We start from the raw sequence: 20731 nt of genomic DNA, 5'->3' as shown, positions 1-20731 counted from the left end.
TGATGATAACGTCCCCTTGATTGCAGGAAGACAAATAAAAGGGTTTTTCTGGTTTGTGGGAAGCTGGGAGTGAATTGCTGGTGTTCAGGATGTGTGATCACTCAGCGCTGCACCCCGGGGCTGGATGACACGGCCACTTTGATGATGACTCTCTTTGCTTGGGCTATCAATATAAAGTGTCACTTCTGGAAGAGAATCAGGCCAGAAGAGAGCTTTAGCCACAGGGAGGGAGAAGAAATTAGTTTGGCAGTAAGATTCAAGGCAGAATAAATAAAGTCTGGGAGTATTCTTAGCAAAAAAAATGCAGTCACTATTGAATAGAATGTGATCCAAGTCAGGTATTATTTCTGGGGAAAAAAAACCCAACAAGTCAGAGGCTCCATGTCCATCTCTTCTGCAGTCAGAGAAGCCATTGAAATCCATCTCTGCAAACTTGTGGCCCACCTTACAGAATGTAATGCTTTGTGTTCTCCTTGATTTTAACCAGCTGCTATCCTGATTTCCTGTCATATAGACTTCCTGGAAGAAATTCCTTCCCATCAAGCAACTCCCCCATCCCTTTGATGGCCAGGGATTGCTTCCCCAGTGTTTCCCCACAGGCCTAAAAATTCAGTAATTGTCAAATGTCTTGTAGACAAGAGCAGGAAATGGAAAGAAATGTACTACCAAATGTAAAAACTCTCCAGGTACCCTCAAAGTGGATATTATCACAAGCATTCCTGGATTTTGGGGACATTTTTCCTCTTTGCTTAAGGCTGTGGTTTGTTTGGTTTTTATTTTAAAAAAAGGAAAAAAAAAGTTCCAACCATCTTGTAATCAATAAACTGGCATCTGGAAGTTGAATATTCTCAGCTTTATTTTCTGTGGCAAGATTTAAATATCCTAACATTCCTGAACTTTTTTTTTCCATGTGTTTTAGGAGCCATATGCTTGGTATTTATTTTCTTTTGTTTCCTCCTGCTTCCCCATGTATTTACTCTAGATATTTCTATTTCTTAGTTGTTTTTAGCCTCCAAACTGGCTGATATTTGGCTTTTGAGTTTCACTACCAGTGTCCCTTTGGAACTACATTTCAGCAGGCAGAAGAAAACTGAGATATGAGGATTACTTTCTCTTGTGACAATATAGCATAATTTTGCTGGAAGCTTTTTACATTTTTCTCTATTATCCATCACCTAATCTGCATAACCTCATTCATTTTTATTAGTAAGGGACAGATGTCAGACTTGTAACTATTCAACTATTATATTAAAGTTATTTTTTGACAGTGAAGAGGAAGTACACTGCATGGAATACAGCTTCACTAATGTTTTTCATTTTGCCTTAAAAATACAGATTCTTTTCAAGTCTAGAGAATGGTCAGACTTAACCTCATGTTCATCTAAACTGTTAGAACTGGACTGAGTAGAGACCAGGGTGGCAAACAGCAAGCAAGGTTTAAATTCCAGGCCAGCTGTAAGAAATCCAGGATATTCATGGATCTGGTGGCACTGGATCTTTAAATGGGGGTTTCCATCCATCCTTATGGATTCTGCAGTCTCCACAAGTGGGACCCATCTGTAAGGGGGTGCTTGTGTAACAGTAGAAACCTCCAAGAATTTTCCCGTCTTTTTTGATTCTTTCACAGTCTTGGACCTGTTTGTTAAACCTGCCTATCAATAATATATGAAACCAAAGCAGAATATATAACTTGCTCAGGAACTCTGCTTTTCTTACGGATTTCTCTCCTATTGTTGGGAATGTCAGTGGTGCAGTCCCACAGAATTGCTGTGTGTTTTCTCTTGGAGTTTGTGCTGGTTGCAAGTGCAGGGTTTCATTCAGCCTAATTATTTTGTCTTGAAAATAATGTTTGAGCTTGTTGTACCACTGCATTCACACTTGCTCATCACATACTCAGGAAAGAAAAGGAGACTGGGGAACCCAGGGGGTTTCCCTGCTCAGCCCCCTTGCCAGCACTGCTGCTCTATAATCAGCAGCAGTTATGCACCAGACTGGAGAAAATGATGGCTCCAAGCGTTCCTGTCCTTCTGCCTTTTCCTGAGAGCAGCTACCAGTCAGTGGAGTTGGAACAGCTGAGACAGGAAACTCTGGGCCAGCTGATAAACACACACCAACTCCCAGACCACTGCTGAGGTTTTTAAATAGCCTGGCATCTGGTTTAATGCTGGTGTGATTGTGATTTCTGACTGGCCATGGTTCCAGTTTGTCTCAAAGCAGAGTTAACCTTTGATGAGCCAAAACACGTTTGTTAACTCCATCAGTTTTGTGTCAGAATATTCCTAACAGGACTGGCCAAGAGTGCATTTACAGTGCTGATGTTTTGTTGAAGGACTTCATGCAGCAGATTATTATTTCAGTTAACTTTGCCATCAATGTCCATTTACATACCCAATAATCCCATCTCCATAGGCAAACAAAACATTCCATCTCCTATATCCTGAGTAAATGTGAAAAGGCAGCTTTACTGACTTGATAAATAATCTCAAATATTTTACTTTACTTCAAGGTGTTGCTATTTTCAACACTTTATTATCTCCCAGTCAGATAATTGTTAATCTCATTATTTATCTCATTTGTATGGAAGTCAGTTATACCTCTATTAGTTATCAGAAAAAGTATAAAAAATAAACTTGTAGGCTAGTCATAAAATCTGAATTTAATTTGACTGTAAATTGTGGAGTCATAATATGAATTAATAACTAGATGTTAGTTGTGAGGGGTTTTTTGAAGGGTTGTTATTGCTTCTGTATCCTCCTTTATAAGTCTTTGTGCTTCTAACAGAGTTTTGCCCCTTCAAATTTCAGACAGAGGCTCCTGCTGAGTTCCTGGGGTTTTTATCAGGCCCTAAAACCATTCGCATTAAAAAGAAAAATCATCTCAGGACTAGGAATTTGTGAAGGAATTCAACTCTGTTTTTCCCATGAGTTTGAGTAATACTGAATCCATAGGTGGCAGCTGTAGAAATTAGCCAATGTCTTAGAAAGTTTTTCTAAAATTATATATTCTGGGTTCATTCTTCTTGACTCTTGTTCAGAAAAAGGGAAGGGGGAAAAAAAAAAAAAAAGCATTTTCTATTTCCCATCAACAGATGAGAGTGAGGTAAGCTGGGGAGGGCTGTAGCACAGAGTATAAGAGTCCTTGGGACAGCAAGGACCTCTATGTGTTCCTGCAGTACAAGTAATTAATAACCATTTTTTACAGCTCAGTACTGGCTGCAGTTGCCCCCTGCCCGGCTGCCATTTGGTGCTCTCAGTAGAGTTCCCTCAGGAACTCCAGCAGGAGTAGCAGAAACCTTCATAAGATATTTGGATTTTGTTTCATTCCTGTATCCAGGGTGTGATTTGGATCATTTAAGAACTCCACTTTCCAATACTGTACCTCTTCCTCGTCTTTTTAAAGGTGGCTTTTTTGGTGGTATTTTTATCCTGAGCACACATTTTATTAGAGAAACTTCAGCAGAGTCCTTGGAGACCTTCGAAGTTCTTTCTCCCTCATGCAGCTGTTTCCCTCTTTTGTTGTTCCTTTTATGGAATTTATGTTCTCCAGTGGGCAGCCTGATGATCAGTTCTTTGAAGGAGGGGGAATACACGTCCTGTGTATTTTAAAGGTCCTGAGAAATCGTTATTTATCTTTATGTATCTTGAGTGCTGCCTCCAGCCCTGGGGCCAGCACAGGAAGGACCTGGAGCTGCTGCACAGAGCCCAGAGGAGGGAGCAGCATGAGCAGAGGGATGGAGCAGCTCTGCTGGGAGGAAAGGCTGCCAGAGCTGGCATTGTTCAGCCTGCAGAGGAGAAGCTTTGGCGTGACCTCAGTGTGGCCTTGCAGGGCCTGAAGGAGCTGCGGGAAAGCTGGAGAGAGACAATTGCCAAGGGCTGCAGGGACAGGACACAGGGAATGGCTTCCCAGTGCCAGAGGGCAGGGCTGGATGGGAGATTGGGCAGGAATTGTTCCCTGGCAGGGTGGGCAGGCCCTGGCACAGGGTGCCCAGAGCAGCTGTGGCTGCCCCTGGATCCCTGGCAGTGTCCAAGGCCAGGCTGGCCATTGGGGCTTGGAGCAGCCTGGGACAGTGGAAGGTGTCCCTGCCCATGGCAGGGGTGGCACTGGATGGGCTTTAAGGTCCCTTCCAACCCAGACCATTCTGGGATTCTTTGCCTCCTGTCTTTGCCATAATGAGTATCCTCTCCTTCCACCCCCAGCAGAAAGGAGTGCAGGACAGCTGCTCACCTGTCCTTCCTGAGAGGAACTTCAGGGCAAGGCAGGGAACAGCTGAATGGGGACAGGGCCATCTGGGGTTTTGGCTGTTCTGTGCTCACGGAGTGCTACGAGCTCTCCCCAGCTTGTGTGGGTAGAGCAAACTGACAGTGATTCAGCCATCATTAAATTAGTACAGATGTCTCCCGCAGCCTCCCACAGGAGTCTTTCCATGAGCTCAGACAATTTGGATAAAGGTCTAGACTAAATCATTGCTAAGTCTACATGGATTCTGGCTGGTTTGAGATTGACATATGTTACACACTGTCAACTACTGGGAGACTGATTTGTATACAAGTTGGCTGTATCCATGCTGAGCCAGAGCTGCTTTTTTGATGGGATGTTGACCCCAAATTTTGGATGTTTGGAATCACAGGTAGGTCAGGTGCTTATAGCAGGTAACATAAATAATCCAGATGATGCCTACACTTACAATCATAGCACTGCTATTTTTGCTTCCTTTGAAGCAGATCAGGTTATCTGATGTGCCAGAAAAAAAGTGGTAATTGTCCCTGAGACTTGAGTCTCCAAATGTCCTGGGCAGAGGACTGCAGGACTCAATATAAGTTGCTGGAGAATCAGAGGTAATACATCAGTAGGTATTAAACCCTGCTGGAGCAGGCACAGGGGTTTATTTCTGCATATTTAATACTGTGGATGTGTAATGGTTTATGCATCCTCTCCCCATTCAATTCTTCCAGAAAAGCATTAACAAAGGCAGAAGCTATGATCTATCTCTAGTGGTTTAAAGAATATTTCAAATTTAATGGTATTGCAAATTGATCGCATTATGAGAGACATAACCTTTGTGAGTGAGTTTGTAAGAAATTCACAGGAATGCATGACTTAGTGGAAATGCATGGGAAATTACATTAGGAAGCTTTGAAAACCACAGAAGTGATGAGGCAAATAACTCCTTGTGAAACTGCATGAAATGATAATAACTAGTTTCAACCAGGTTCCTCTGAATAACTTATAATTCTGCATGAGTTATCCCTAATAAACATCTAACTGCAAGAAAAGAGGGAAAAATAATCAAATTATCCTCATGTTACATCTATTTATTCTGATGTATGACACTCTGATGTTGCTGTGTAATTGCAAACAGAGCAGCTCTGAAGAACGGGTTCTGGTTTGTTTGACATCTCATAAGGAGTTTGTTTTGTAGCCTTTCCGAGTTGTGTTTATTTTCACATTCTAAGTAATTTGAAAGATATTTCAAGTAAGAAAAAACTGCTACTGCACCCCTGTGCACAGTTCACAGGTTAGTGTAAGTGCACTAGAAATCAGTCATGTTGTCACCTGTAAGCAGATAGTTTATAAGAGAAGCAATATGTAAGTACCCACAATTTAATTTTTCAGCTCTCTTTATTTCAGTTACCTTCTCAACAGCTCTCAATTTTAGCTCGAGCTGGCTGCAGAGCTGATGTTTATATTTCTGCACTGTAGCTGTGTTTGACAGCCAATTGCTAGAGAAAAGCTTTCTATTTGCACTGCCAGCTTTACACATTATGTGGTTTTAGACAGTACTTACTTCCTTATGTTCAGACATTGAAGGATGCTAAGCAGTAATCTTAAGTTTGAAAAATTACCTTAAAAAAAAAAAGGTATTTTATTGCTTTCAGGCTGGTTTTATTAAATATTATTAGCAGAAGGCATCCTGCATGGATTTGAAATTCTTTTATTAAAAAGCAAGACAGGTTAAATATATTATCTCTGGGACCCTCCCAATCATTTTGAGCAAAACATGAAAAGAAGCCAGGCTGGTGAAAGCAGGGCCTTGAAGGATTTTAAAATCATGACAACTTAAATATGCTTAAGTAAATAGAAATATCTTCTCCCCTTTGACTACTCTGGCCTATTGTACTTTTCTGTGCCTGGCTGATCTAGGCTCTAGCTTGTCTAGTTTGGCAGATTTTGTAAGCAGCCTTCAAATTACTGCTGTGCCTATGCAGTGATTAACTTTTTTTATTCCTCTTCTGCAATCCAAAGACTATGTATTCTGGGATATGGCTTTGACATTCACTTGAGGAAATCATTTCAACAGCACGAAGAGGTCTTAGTGCTCAACTGCAATGAACTCTTGGCCTGAGAATGAAGCCTGGCAAGTTCTAATAAGCTTTGAAGGAGAAAAGTTAAAATACAGCTCAAACAACACAGCAGAAAAGCTCAGGACACGGTGAATAAGGTGATGATGATTAAATGAACAACAGAGTAGGATTTGGGATACAGAACTGCTGAACTTCTGGTTAGCCTGTGCAATGGGGATTCATATAGCTCATGGTTTTTAACAGCCATCCTCATATTTTGTCTATATTGAGGATGGAGCATCAAGTCAGCCTCTGCTGGCAGTGAAGTTGACAGCCCAAAGGGAAGAGCCCTCTGAAGTCATTCCTGGAGGCTTCACAAGCCTTACAGGTAGCAAAAACAAGAGCATAGTTTGTGTCCAAGACTGACAAGCTGGAGGAGGGAGTAAATGGCTTTGCTTCTCTTTCACTGAGTTGGGAAGAGAGTGACAAGTGCAGGAAGAGGCACTGTTAATTATAATGCCTGAAGCACTGGAATTGTTAATGTAAGAGCTTGACCCCAAACAGTGGGAGATGACAGATACTTTTTTCCCCCCATAAAGACACAAAAGAGATTAAACAAGACTAAAGCTTGTTTTACAAGACTAAAGCTGCATGCAATTTTTGAGGCTCTCTATGCCCAGCTCTCAGATCTCCTGTGGAGAGCCACTGTGCGCTGTAGATGAAATAATAGGGAAGCGAATGAGATGGGAAAGGATTCCTCTTTGGCAGTGTGACACAACTTCATCTCATGCTTCCAAGTGTCAGGAACAGTTGGGTTAAAAAAATCCAGAGCTGCTTCCAGGAGCGGTGTCTGCTGGAACAGGGGAAAGGAACAGCAGTCTGGGTTCCGAAATAGTTGCATGAACTCCCAGCTGGGCAGAGAGCCAGCTACAAAAAGGTGCCAGCCATCTGAGGCCACTTGACACAGGACGCTTGGGCGTTAAAGAGCTGAGGAAAGCAAGGGACGGAGGCGTCAGGCCAAGCTGCGGTGGGACGCGGGTCAGGTGCGGTGGTGGTGTTCTCAGGACAGAAGGGAAGACAGATGGTATTCCCAAATGGAAAGGGCCAAGGCCAGAGCTAGGAAAGCGAAAAGCTTTAGCTATCATCTGGCTTAACATAAGGACTCAGAAGCAGCAAGGTATGTAAGAAATATGTGCAGGAAAAATTAACCTGAGAGCGGGGTTTGGGTGGAAACAAAGCACCTCGTCCTTGTTCCCATCACAACCACTGGGGATGTAGGTGGGGTCGTGGAGTTGGGGAAGGCTTTGGGGATGTGGTTTCCTCCTTCTCAGGAAGTTCCCCTGGCAGGGGGAACACAACAAGAAATATGTAAAAATTCTAATTACAAATTCATATCGAGATTAACTGGAGATAAATTCATAGAGCTGTCTAAGAATGGCTTGAGTAGTCCCACGGTCTGGATGTTTTTTCCTAATATGAATCTTTGTGAGACTGAATGTGGGTTTATCTCTCCCTCTGTTCCTCCCATCTGTAAAAACAAGTATAGCTATATTTTCTTCTCCTGAGACATTAAACAAAAATAGATTAAATTAAAGATTGTTCATTCAGCCTGGTGAGGAAGGCAATACATGATAAAAAAGGGCCAATGGCACTGTGACCAGGAAGGATCTAGATCAAGATTCGGGCAGGTTCCTAAGCTCTTTCCTTGCATCAGCTGGTCATAATCAGTGGATTAAAATAACCTGACTGTTAGAAGCCAGGCTTGTCTGCAGTTTTCAAACAGCAGTTCACTCCAGTGTACTGTGGGATGATACCAAAAGGTAAGCAATGAAAAGCTGTGTGTGCACAGTTGCAGCATGAACATAAACAGAGACAAAATTAGGAAATCAAATAGAATAAAAAAAAAGTAGCAAAGAATAAACAGAAACATAAAAAGAAGCCATCTGGAATCAAAGATACTCAAATGACATGGTAGGAAACTGAGGCAGACAAAAGCAGAGATTACACTCTTAAATGAAATTGTTAGGGATGTTATTGCTTTAATTCCCTTTGAATCTGGTTATGAAACTGCAGCTGAGAAGTGTGAGCAGTAATGTTTTTTGACACTTACTCCAGAGGCTTCAACTTACATGATTCTTGGATCTTAAGCAGAACCTTTGTCATCCATGGACATGTCTGTTTCCCTTCTGAAAGTGTTCCAAGGACTGACATCATGTCAAGAGCATCAACTCAGTGCCCCATTTTGTCATGACCCTGAATAATAATGCAGAATATTTGATTCTCCTCTTCCCCACTGTGCAATTATAATTCCCATTACTAAAGATGGGATCAGACTATCCATGGAGAAAATGAAAGATTCTATTAAATTGAAATTAAATTCACTTTATTAATTCTGTGTTGTGTGCAAGTGAATCAAATCTATTTATAATAGTTTAATTAGGAATGACTCTTTAAACCATGGGTCAACAATAAACATGCTCATTGTCCATGATGTGTTAGAGCACATCAACAATACACAAAAAACCATTCTGTAACTCCTAAAGAGGTTCATATTTTTAGGAAAAAAAACACCCCTGCAAAGCCACATACAGAAAGAAACACCTGAAGAATAAGGTGCATTACAGTTTTTGAAAGCATTGATATATATATAAAATGATTGTAAAAGTCACTAAAACCCTTCCATACTTTCACAGAATGACTGAGAGCTTCTTAGAACCCAGCAGTTTCAGAAAAGAGTCATAAAAAGCTGAAAATTCCATCTCAAAGTCCATTAAATGGGGTCTGCCTCATAAATGAGGAATTTTATTACAAGGCAAAGGTAAAAAATAGAAGAAGAACCTGAAGCATTAGGACAGTGCTGGTGTGTTGTGCTTGTGTCTGTGTAATATCAGGTGAAAATCAGCGAGGCACCCTTAAAAGGAAAGATTTCAGAGTTAGGATGGAGAAGGATGATGCAAATTTTAAAATGAAGTTTTAAGGGCAGATGATTCCTTTTCCCTTGAAACAAGTACGGGGTAATTCTCTTGTAATTACATGAGGATGAATTAATTACTTTCTAACAAACTCAAATAAAAACTTGACTGCATAATGCCGCCTTCTCTTGCCTTAATTAAAAATGTCCAGGAGCATTTTCATAATATGTAGATTCTCCCCCCCCTCCCCCAGTGTGAATTATCTCTATATTTATGCTTTTTTACTGATACAAGGGAGTGGGGATTACAAATCCTCTCATTGATGATGGATCTATTATGGGCTGGTCTGTATAAAGCTGTGCATCAGCCCCACACCCCAGAGAGGGCTGGAAGTGCCCAATCCTCCCTCAGAAGAAAACCAACAGCTTTCTGCTCATCTGGGCATGGCCCAGCCCCAAGTGCATTATGCACTTTCCTGATAGTGAACACATGGAGCTCTTTGTGCTGAGCAACCTGTTGTTTTGCCTGCCATGGGTTTGCCAGGTAGCTGAGTGAGAGCAGGTGAGACAGCTCCCATCTGCAGAGGACACTTGTAAATCTGCTCAGAATTGCAAAGGAGCTTCACCAACCTCGCTCCCAGCCTTTGTCCATACATTAAATCCCGGCTGCAAATGTAGTTTGGAGCCAAGTAGTTGCTAAGAAAACCTTGTTTAAAATATGCTGAACAAAGAGTTATGGAATAGGAAAATTTAATAACAGCCCCACACTGCTGGAGTTTTACTGCAGAATAGCACCTTTGCATCTGCAGAATATAGAGGCTCTTGGAATAAGTTTCATCTCTGCAGTTTCTCTGGCATGGATTTAAATTATACATGTTTGCAATATATATACATGGGAGGTTATAAATGTATGTTATACCCTTGGATAGTGTGTTGGCAGTACTTTTAGATGTGCATTGGTTATTAGTGAAAATACTGTTGATTTTGCGGCAGCACCCTGTGTGTTCTGTTCCTGTGAATCCTGGCTTCATCGATTACCATCTGCATTATCAGATAGAATAGCAAAGGAATTAATAAAGACTAGAAATTGCTCTAGTCTGAGGGTTCATTTGGAATGAAGTTAATTTTTAGGAAAAAAATGATCTGTGCTGAGGCTATGTGGGAGCCATTAGTAAGGTATTAATACAGGGCGTCTGCATCACCATTAAAAATAGGAGATGGTCCAAAATCCCTCCTGTCACCATAAATCCAGGCATGAACTGGGTGATGGACTTGTATCTGCTGCTTTAAGGGAGAGAGGTGTTTGAATTTATAGGCAGGGCAGTGATGGAGGAAGAAGATTTCACTTTCTTTGAAGTCTAATGAACTGAATCTCACATAATGGAAGTGATTTTGCCTCTCTCTGAACATGATGAGGTCCTCCAGTAAATGTGCTTGTCTGTTTCTTTTGGGGTGCTCTCTAGCAGTGGGACATTGGGGCAGGTACAGACATTTTCTGTTTTAAACAGAAATTCCTGTTGCATCTGGATGTTGCTGTGAGAAAGAAGAGGTCAGCTTTCAAGCATAGGTGTAACAAAGTTGCAGACATGGAAAGCAGTTTCATATCTACATTTGTGAGGCTTTTTGAGCAGAAAGCACTATTCATTTCTCATAGTCATTATGCCCTTCTATCATTCACCTAGATCCTATATAATTACGTGTTTAATGATCTTTACCCTTCACACGAACACTGCTTGCTGAAGCTTGACTCTTGCAGTAAATTATCATTCACGTCTGGTAGAAGAGAGGAAATATTACTTGGGAAAAATGCTGTGCTGTCTGACTTAAAACTTCAGTCTGTGATATAACTTTGTTGTAGGTGATGATGACTTAATCTTAAATCTAAACAATAAAATGATTTTGAAGAAGTGGCTCTTCCATAGGTAATTTCTTATAATATTTTGATATTAGAGTGTAAGGACTTCAAAACCTAGAAAAATTATTTTAATTATTTAAGTCAGTCTGGGTGCTCCTCATTGATTGTAGTAAATGCCACATTTATGTCTTCTTTTCTATTAAAGAACAGCAACAACAACAAACTAATTTTTGTCACTATAAATCTTTGGTTAAAAAACTGATCTTCCACTCCTCAGACTTATTTTCACCTTTAATATTATAAAATACTCATAGCTCTTCTATTTTGTTTAATGTTTAGCCCTTCATTTTATAGTGTGTCAAATAACAATATTTGAATAGCATATAGCAATTCTTGCTATTGATAGAATGGAATTTAACTTCTTAGAGGGAACGATTAATGGCAATCATAGACATTTTTATCATTTTAACTGTTGGTGTCTCACTAGAACTGCAGAGGTTTTATAGCTCTGCATTAATATCTACCAGAACTGATTTATGAACCATATCTGCTGTTGGATATTATGGGTAAAACCTGAGATTATACAGACAGCCTCTCCTACTTATTAGCAGATAGCAACTTGGAGAATCTTTGAGCCTTCTCAAATGTCTGTGTGGGATATCTGGTTTATTCTTAAAAAATCAGATTCTAGCTTTTTGTTGTGTAGCTGGGTGAGCTGAGATGTTCCCAGTTCCTTTGCTGAGCTGTGGGTGTCCAGACAATGCTGTGATATTACATCACTGCCACTCAGCTCTGAAAATGCTGCCAAAAGCTTCATATGCAATCTTAATGCCATATAGATTTTATTCAGGGAACAAACAGATGCTTAAATCATAAATAATCTGTTCAAAACACAAACAGATTCTGGATTGATCTTTACAGGCTCTGGGGCCCTGAAAATAAGGGTTGTAAGGACAATAATCTTAAAGGCAAAAAAGAGTTGTGTTAACTTTCTGAGCAGGCAAAACTGTGATACCAACCAAGAGGAGAGGGCAGCAGCTGAGTAAACGAGGCTGATTGTTCTCAAGCAGGAGCTGATGGCAGGTGCAAAAAGAAAACCAGATTGAACTTTTGGAAAAGGGACTCAGCTGTCGCTTGACATCTCTGTGTACGTTCCTGTGGGCTGGGTAGGAAGAGGGAACTGGATTGAGTCATACATATTCACAGCTAAAGTGCTCTGAAAAAGTTGTTAAAACAATGGTGGTGTAATAAAATGCTGCCCAGCAAAACACAGAGGATGAGTTTACACCTCGTGTGGTTCGTGGGAGTTCTGCCGTTATTGCAGAGCAGGGAATGCACTGGTGGCCAGGATTTTGTATCTGTAACAAACCACATCAACAGGGAAATCAGCCCTGGCTGCTGCTGTCCACTGTTCTCACTGCAAAACACCGAGGTTTGGGTTTCCTGAGCTCTTGAACAGCTGAATGCCTCAACAGATGGGTTGTAGATAGAACTGTTTGTGACCAATTATGGACAGAAGAACCTGCAGAGCCACTTGTGACATCAGAATCTCCCTGTGGTTTGGCTGTAGCTGGTGTTACAAGGCTTTTTTCCACACCTATTTTAATATCCTAATGCAAGCTCTTATATTAAATGATGCTGCTGCCTGGCCCTGGCAACCCCTGCTATCAATTGAAGAGTAAAATGCATAACCAGCAACAACTTCTGTTGAGCTGTCTGCACAAAATGAGCAAACAGGAAAAAGTCTTCCAGTATTGGTTGTAACTCACGTTGCAGCCTAAGCAAGTTGTACACATTTCCTTCAGACTATCTTTCGTGAGGCAGAGATAAATAATAACACATGCAAGTTACATTTTTAATAACGTTACTCACTTCTTATTGATCATATTGAGTGTGTTAGACCTAATAGTAAACAGAACTTAAACTACTATTACTGTGTATTCAAGTTCTTATCCTGTAATTTTGAATGTGTTGACAGTGATACATATGGTCCAACCAATTCACACTCTCACCTTCACAACTTAAAAAATATTGGAGATAATCTGATATTCAGTATTTGGCTCTGAGCCTGCAAAAAATCAATGAAAGTCTTTTGTCTACAGTTTTAATTAATAAAAAAATCAAAATAAAAAACCTCTACTTCTTATACTGCTTCATATGATTATAATCCTGTCTTGTTTTTTGAAGAGCTAAATACAAATTAAATACATTTTTTTTTTCTTTTTATTCTGATGGGACTTAGAAGAGAATGAGAAGATGTGTGCAAGGATCCTTCTTCCAGGGCACATACTTTTAGAATAAAGATCTTAGAACCTTTTAAGTTCTGCGAAGATCTGAGTTATGATAGAGTTCTGAATTTCTGTGACTGCTGTCTGTAACAAGATTCCATAGATGCCAGTGTTCAACCGTTTCCAATCACCTGGAAATAAGCTGAAAGTAATAACAAAAAATAGGAAGTTAGATTTAAACATATGTTATTGTTAACCCTTCCCTCACCCTTTGATCTAATAGGTTAAGGACATTTTGTACTTGTTCATTTTGGCTGATAATGGTTCTGAAGGCATTTACATTTTAGAATGGAGATTTAAAATATATATAACAGCTGCTTTTTAAATAGAAAGTCTAATTATGCCTGTGATTGCATTCATTTTTGATTAGTGTGCATAAATCCCTGCTCTCCATGTGTATTCAAGCTGAGCTATGGATCACCAATGCTGGGATTGAAGTACAAAGGAACAACTTGAGAAAATGTGTAGTTAGACCAAAGCAAAAAAACCCCAAAATTCTGTGTGTACGTTTTTTGTCTTTAAAATGCACTTTTTTTTTTTTCCCCCCCCCTTTTAGTTGCACACAGACCTGGACCCTGGCAGCAGCAAAATCAAGTATATTCTGTCGGGAGATGGAGCTGGAACCATCTTTGTGATCAATGACAAGACTGGGGACATCCATGCCATGAAAAGGCTGGACCGGGAGGAGAAGGCTGAGTACACCCTCACAGCCCAGGCAGTGGACAGGGACACGAACCAGCCCCTGGAGCCCCCCTCAGAATTCATCATCAAGGTTCAGGACATCAATGACAACGCCCCGGAGTTTGTAGAGGGCCCCTACCACGCCACGGTGCCCGAAATGTCTGTTGTAGGTACGTATGTCTGAGCATCCCAGACTCTGACTGCTCGCAGCTTTGGCCATGCCAGGAGGCTGTTGAGTTGGTGATGAATAATAAGGTGTTTATTATGTTGTTAGCATTCATTTGCATATTTTCAAATCTTTTCTTGGCCGAAGCTTTCATCTGCAGCACAATAGTCAAGTCCCTCAGCAGTAAGAAAATGACTAACAGCTGTATTAATGTGTCTTTCTTTGTCCAACAACACTTTAATGGGCTAAATTTATATTTCCCTTCTGACACTGCAGTTAGAGTATTGTTATTGAGAAGGATTTATCAAGATTTGTCCCAGCATGATGCTCTAATCCTATTGATACTTTGTTGATGTTTAATTATCTGTTTGTGTGTTTTCCTACACTTGCAGGGCATTGATACATACTTGTTTCTTTTCCTCAAAGTGCAATTGTAATCAGGCAAAAACATTGAAATGAAAGATGCTGTGTCTGGGAATTGATGGTTAGGCTCTAGAGTGGACTTAACTAATTAGCCACAGGATTTGCATGGATGATGGAAGGGAAAAGCAGAGAAAGCTGTGGAAAAAGATGGTGAAAAGGGAAATTAACTGTGTGAAAGCAGAAAAGAGAAAGGAGAAGAACATAATCTTCTTAATATATTTTACTTATATTTATTCATTTTGTCAGATTAGCGTGAATCTGTTTCCTCATGGATTAATATATTAGAATCTTTTCTGCATAGTTTGTCCCTTGGTTTGTGTGTGCAAGTGAATGTCCTCTCAGAGGCAGATATTGACACACCCAGGGCCTCACTCCCCATGGCACACACTGAGTGCAGCTCACCTTCCACTGTCACTGAAGCCAAAGGGAAGCAAACCCACCAAACCAAGGGAATCCATTTCAGAGCAATAGAAGAATTCAGCATAAGCAAAAGCATCAAAATCTAGCCATGAAATGCAAAGGAAATTCTAAAGCATTTTAGTGTTAGGTTGAGGATAATGTGCTTTTCAGAGATTTGTCTACATCTGTCAAAGCAAGGTAATTGAAGGAGTGCCAAGGCACTTTGTGAAATAAAGCAGCGTCCTATCACAAAGTTTCAAAAACACCACTCTTATTTAGCTAAAAAGAGGAGGAATGTGAGGAGCCAGAACCATCCTCTGGCTCACAGCACAGTGAGTTACACCGAGTCATTGTCAGATACAGGTGTGATGCACTGACTGCATGGCCATACCTGAGGCTTCGCTTTTTTAAATCAACTCTTCTCCAGCAGATTTTCATATCTTGATTGCATTGAATTGCTTGTGCCAAAACTGATATGTGAATTTTCAAGCCTTCATTTCAGCTCTTTTACTAAAACACAGCTTTTATGTGTTGAGTTACTTCTAATTATGCATCGGCACAAACGTAATATGGACCTGCCTTCAGAAGATATTTCAGCCAAGCTCTAGGTGAGCAAATGACTCAATTAAATAAAAAGTGAGAATAAAAAAAAAACAGAACAAAACAAACAAACAAAAAAAACCCTGTGTGGGAGAAGGAGAAAGGAAAACTGAATGCTGTTATTTCTTTTGTGAATGGGGTTTATGTAGTATTCTAGGAAAAAAAAAAATAAAGATATACGCAAGAAAAGAAAAGATGGTTTCTGATCACAAAGCCTACTATAAAAATAATTTATATCTGTGTATATTTATAATCTGTAATAAAGACATGGCCCCTACCCAAGCAGTATTCACTGTAAAGAGGAGAAAAAAAAACAAACCCCAAACTGAAAACTTTAACTGGAAACTAGTCAGGACATCAGATGAATAAAAATCTAGTAAATTGTTAACATGAGGTTTAAAAGATGGTAAATGAATGAGAGGAAGGAAATAAAAGAGAATTAAAAGATGAAATATTAACAAAAGAGAGGGAAAGCAAAACAATTGAAAAAGGGTGAAAGAAGAAGGAAAAATGTGAAGAAAGGTCATGAGAGATGAATTATAAGTTAAAACTTCATCTGGGAAAACTTTATTATAGAGGATTGTAGTAGAAATGTCCAATGGCTGGATATAGTTTAGGGAATACTAAAAGGGGCTGGGTCCTGGAGGAAGATGTTTCACCTGTTCCCCAAGTGTGTTGGAAAAAGAGAAACAGTTCCTCACTGACCTGCCTCTGAAAGGACACAGTTCCACACTGTTATGTATTCTTAGGTTGCATGGAAGAGTTTTGTCCAAAGGCAGTTTTTTCTAACACAAATATAGGTAGAGATTTGCAATAAATCACCTGAGAGGCCTGAGGTTTATTACATTAGCTCTGAGTTTTGCACATCCATCCCTTAGGATCCCTGGCCCTTCCACGTGTTTCACATGACATTCCTATGGGTGCATATTTCCAAGCTGTTGCTCTACAGAAGCACAAATGTGCACTCCTGCTCTTTTGTTGAGAAACAAAACCTATTTCTCTGCTGTTGCTTCAGAACTCAGAGAATGGTCCTGATTGCATTACATGGGACATGAATCAGTGTAAAGTCTCTGCAGCAGAGGCAGTGGAGTCTGTGTCTTAATCTCTGATGGAACCAAATGTCAAGGCTGGAAAGTGGAAGATAAGAGTGTTACCCTTCACTAATGCTTCTGTTACTATTTCCGTCTGCTTTCCTCTCTTGACCCACAGGTAACAACATCAAAAGCTGAAGGAAAGGACTCACTGTAAATTATTTTAGATTTCTTGAAGTTTTTTTTAGCTTTCATAAAATTACTTTAATTCCTCTATGATGTTTATAGGAAGACTCTCCCTTTCAGAGTTTAAGGAATTTTTATTATTTTCCCGCCACTAAGAGTATTTCACTTCCATTATCCACTTACTTAATTCCCTTAAAGAGATCTCCACCCACTGCCAATTTCAGCCTTGACACTTGTACAACACAGGCATTACTAGGCAGTGTTCTTACTCAGGATAAAACAAAGTTCTGCTGAACCTTTTCTTTCCTCAAAACGCTTATATCAATTTTCTGTTCTGAAACAGAAGACGAACTCATATGCTCTCTATATATAGTTCTTATATAATGAGGATGCAGTACAAGGCATTTTATTTTTGGGCCTCTGGGGAAGGCAGTGCATGAAATACAGATGAAGGCTTTAACCTTCCATTGTTCTAAGGTTCTAACACAATGCAGTTTCTCTAATAGGTACCTTAGACCTGGTCTTATGTTCCTGGCTAGAAGAGATATATTATAGGAATGTCAGGGGTTGTTCTGACTATCTAGAACTGGAATGATAAAACTATGGGGATATGAAAACTGGCTTCAAACTGACAAGAGTAGGGTTAGATTAGAGATTAGGAAGGAATTGTTCCCTGAGAGGGTGGGCAGGCCCTGGCACAGGGTGCCCAGAGCAGCTGGGGCTGCCCCTGGATCCCTGGCAGTGCCCAAGGCCAGGCTGGACACTGGGGCTTGGAGCAGCCTGGGACAGTGGAAGGTGTCCCTGTCCATGGCAGGGGTGGCACTGGATGATCTTTACTGTCCTTTCCGTGGCAGTTCTGGGATTCTGTCCCTAGCTGCAATGTGTGCCAGCACATGTGGGGCTGTGTGTGTGTGCCAGCGTACGAGAGCTGCACACGGCCACGGCGTCCCCTGCTTGGTTCTTACTCTGTGTTCTGGTGCTCTCTGGAAAATCCTGCTTCCCTACTAAAACAAAAGGATTTGCATGGCTCTCCTCCCACTGCCTGGTGCAAAGAGGATCAGTATTACCCGGAGCTCTCTCTGGGAGGAGTGCTGCTCACTTCTCAGCTGTCTCTGCAGAGCACACTCCCACACGCGCTCGGTGCCGACCGCGTCACTCTGTTCAGTTATTCTGAAATCATTTATTTCTCTCTGTGAGCAAGGAGACCCAGCACATTCCAGAAAAAAAAAAAAAAAAAAAAAGTTTTGAGAACTAAATTGGATTTTTTTTAAACTGTAATTCCTGCATAATCTACCACAGTAAGCCCTGTTCCCCAACTCCAAAAATGATGATTTTGCTTGTGAAAGCTAATAGTGTATATGGAGAATATGTTCTTTGCTGAAATGGTGCACTTTAATCTTTTAATTATGATATTAATTTTCTTAAATAATCAAAGATCAAAAAGTGAAATCTGTGGAATTACTTCTTTATACCAAGTATTACATTTCACAAATAGGAAATAATTTAATTTTTCTGTAAATCTTGCTTAATCACTTTAAAACATAAAAGGGCACACTGGGGTAGAAACTCAGTTAAAACCGTAAAAAATAAAAAAAACCCGATTTGTCGGTGCTTCTGGGAGGAAGAACCCCTAAACTCTATTTTTTTCCCTCCCCATTTGTCTCTGAACTCTGTATCTATGCCTGCAGTGAAGATAGAATATTATGTAAATGAATGAGCAAGCTTGGAAGATCCATAAGGGTAATTGGAACCAGTTCTGTAGCTTATTTAAAGAAAAAAGAAAAAATAGGAAGAAAGAAAAGGGGGGAAAAAACCCCACACCCTCCCTTGAGTATATTCTGTTTCTGTGTTACCTTCTCAGCTACACACAGATTCATGAATTCCCCAAAACATGTGCAGAGGTGGTAATGGGAGCCAAAGTAGATATTGTCTCCTGAAGCAGAGTTTTAGGATCCCTTTTTTCAGGACAGGAATGAGGAGTGAAATCTCTTGATTTCGCTCTCAGTACAGCCAGGAGTGTTTAGACAGCGAGTGTCATGTTGAAAGACAGGAGACGACTGAAGCAGAGTGACAAACGTGTTGGTGAAATAAAAAAGGACACAGATGGAAAAAGAACAAAAGCCATAAGGGAAGAGAATTCTCTCATAGTTTGCCTGAATTAAGGTAAACAGACAAACTTTAATAATCTGCAAATATTAAGGCTTCTCCTGACAGTCACAAAAAAATTAATAAGGTACACGCAGTGGAATTCAGTCTGACATTGCTCTAGAAATGCTTTTGCCTTCGCCACTTGAAGACAGTAACAATATGAAAAAGCTTAGAATAATATTTTTGTCCTTAAATGCCTCCATGAAAGGTCTTTACTGGAAAGGGTTTAGGCTTTCAGTTGAGTCAGAATATCAATTTTCAGTTTTGGCACAAGTACATCTACTTAGGAATGTGTTCCCTTGAATCAAGGCTTGCCCTTGATTACACCACTGCAGATAAGAGTTTCTATCTTTTTTTTTTTTTTCTTTCAAAAGTAGGGCAGAGTTCTTTAGTCCAGCCAGGTGTATTAGGAGCACACTGTACATAGTGCAGCTTTCTTTCCAGTTCTCCCAAAGACATTCATTCTCTTCCACTTACAAGTTGTTTGCAAAAGGACAAAACCTGCTGCATATGAAATCATGCAACGTTTGACATGAATAGTGATAAAATAACTTGACAAATTAGAAAGTTGTGATAAAAACCTGACCTGAAATGTTATCAAGATCAACCGCACTGTCTTGCTGGGGTCTTTATCATTGATTTTTAAGGCACTGAGCATGACTGTTAAATCAATGATAGTTTGTCACAAAATTGTGGACTAAAGGGACTGCAGCACTGGGGTCAAGTACAAATTAGCCCAAAGAGTAAATGCAAAGGCAGTGCAAAAGCTGAGGGAAAAACCAGCAGATGTTGTAAAATATGGCAACAATGTACCAGCTGTTAAAAAAACCCTGTATTTTCATGTCATCTTCTTCCTCCACTTGTTCCTCTTGTGCATAATCACATTCAGTAGCTGTGGGACCGAGGAGTTTTATGTGAGATTTCTTTGGTGAGTTAGCATGTGTTTAAAATGGGCATGCACAACGTTCAGGAAGGGCTCAGGACACCCAACACCAGGGCTGGCTGGCTGCTCCTTAACCTGACTGGCTGTTGAGCCCTGAGAAAACAGTTCTGAGCATGTGCTGCTATTTCTGTGCCTTTCATTTCTCATGAGGTCTGATCAAAAATGTTATTATCTTTCTGTACTGTTCTTACGTGATCATTATGAGCTTGAGGACCATGGTGAAATTCTTTAGGGGTTTGTAGGCTGACGCTTTAGCTGTCCCCATCTCTATTGTCCTGAGTGTACTAAGCTTGATTGACAATAGAAAATTACCAAAATCAGTGGGATTGCTCCAAGTAGTTTGTGCCAATGGCAGAAAATACTTAAGTATTGAGGTTCTGAAGTCACTGAGTGGTCCTTAGGAGCAAGGCCTGACTTACCTGTGCAAGGTGTGGAGCTATTGATGTGTGCTGGTTTCTTAGACAAACACTGCCTTTCTTCCTCTCCATTCACTGGCAGCAATTTGTCACAAATCATCCATTTTTTGCACACGTGCATTCCCTTGGCACGAAGGAAAGTTGACACATAGTGAAGATAAACTCTGCAGGAAAAATCTGCTGGGATCAGAAGTGAAGTCACAGTTCCTTATGGAGTTCTTCCAGATGGAGAAATTCATCTTTCCATGATGTTCCTCTTTCAGGATGAGGACAGACAGACACAGCTGTCACATTTTGATCATGTGATGGCAGAGCAGAGGAAATTTTGGCAGTCTCAGGTGAATGTCCTGTGTACCTACAAGAATCTGTCCTACTGTGGTTTTTCCTCTTGCCTCATAGCCAA

At 40.4% G+C, this 20731-nt stretch overlaps 1 protein-coding gene across 1 annotated transcript in view; it reads left to right on the top strand.

Annotated features, from left to right (window-relative positions):
- Positions 1 to 20731, top strand: part of CDH8 (cadherin 8) — a 151287-nt gene that overhangs the window by 40917 nt on the left and 89639 nt on the right. Inside the window, exon 4 of the mRNA XM_032121976.1 lies at positions 13892 to 14186. Coding sequence (XP_031977867.1) covers positions 13892 to 14186 — 295 coding nt within the window. The remainder of the gene's footprint in view (positions 1 to 13891; positions 14187 to 20731) is intronic.

This window comes from Corvus moneduloides, chromosome 12 (assembly GCF_009650955.1).
Source record: "Corvus moneduloides isolate bCorMon1 chromosome 12, bCorMon1.pri, whole genome shotgun sequence".
Lineage (NCBI taxonomy): Eukaryota > Metazoa > Chordata > Aves > Passeriformes > Corvidae > Corvus > Corvus moneduloides.
This window is presented reverse-complemented; position numbering and strand designations above follow the sequence as displayed.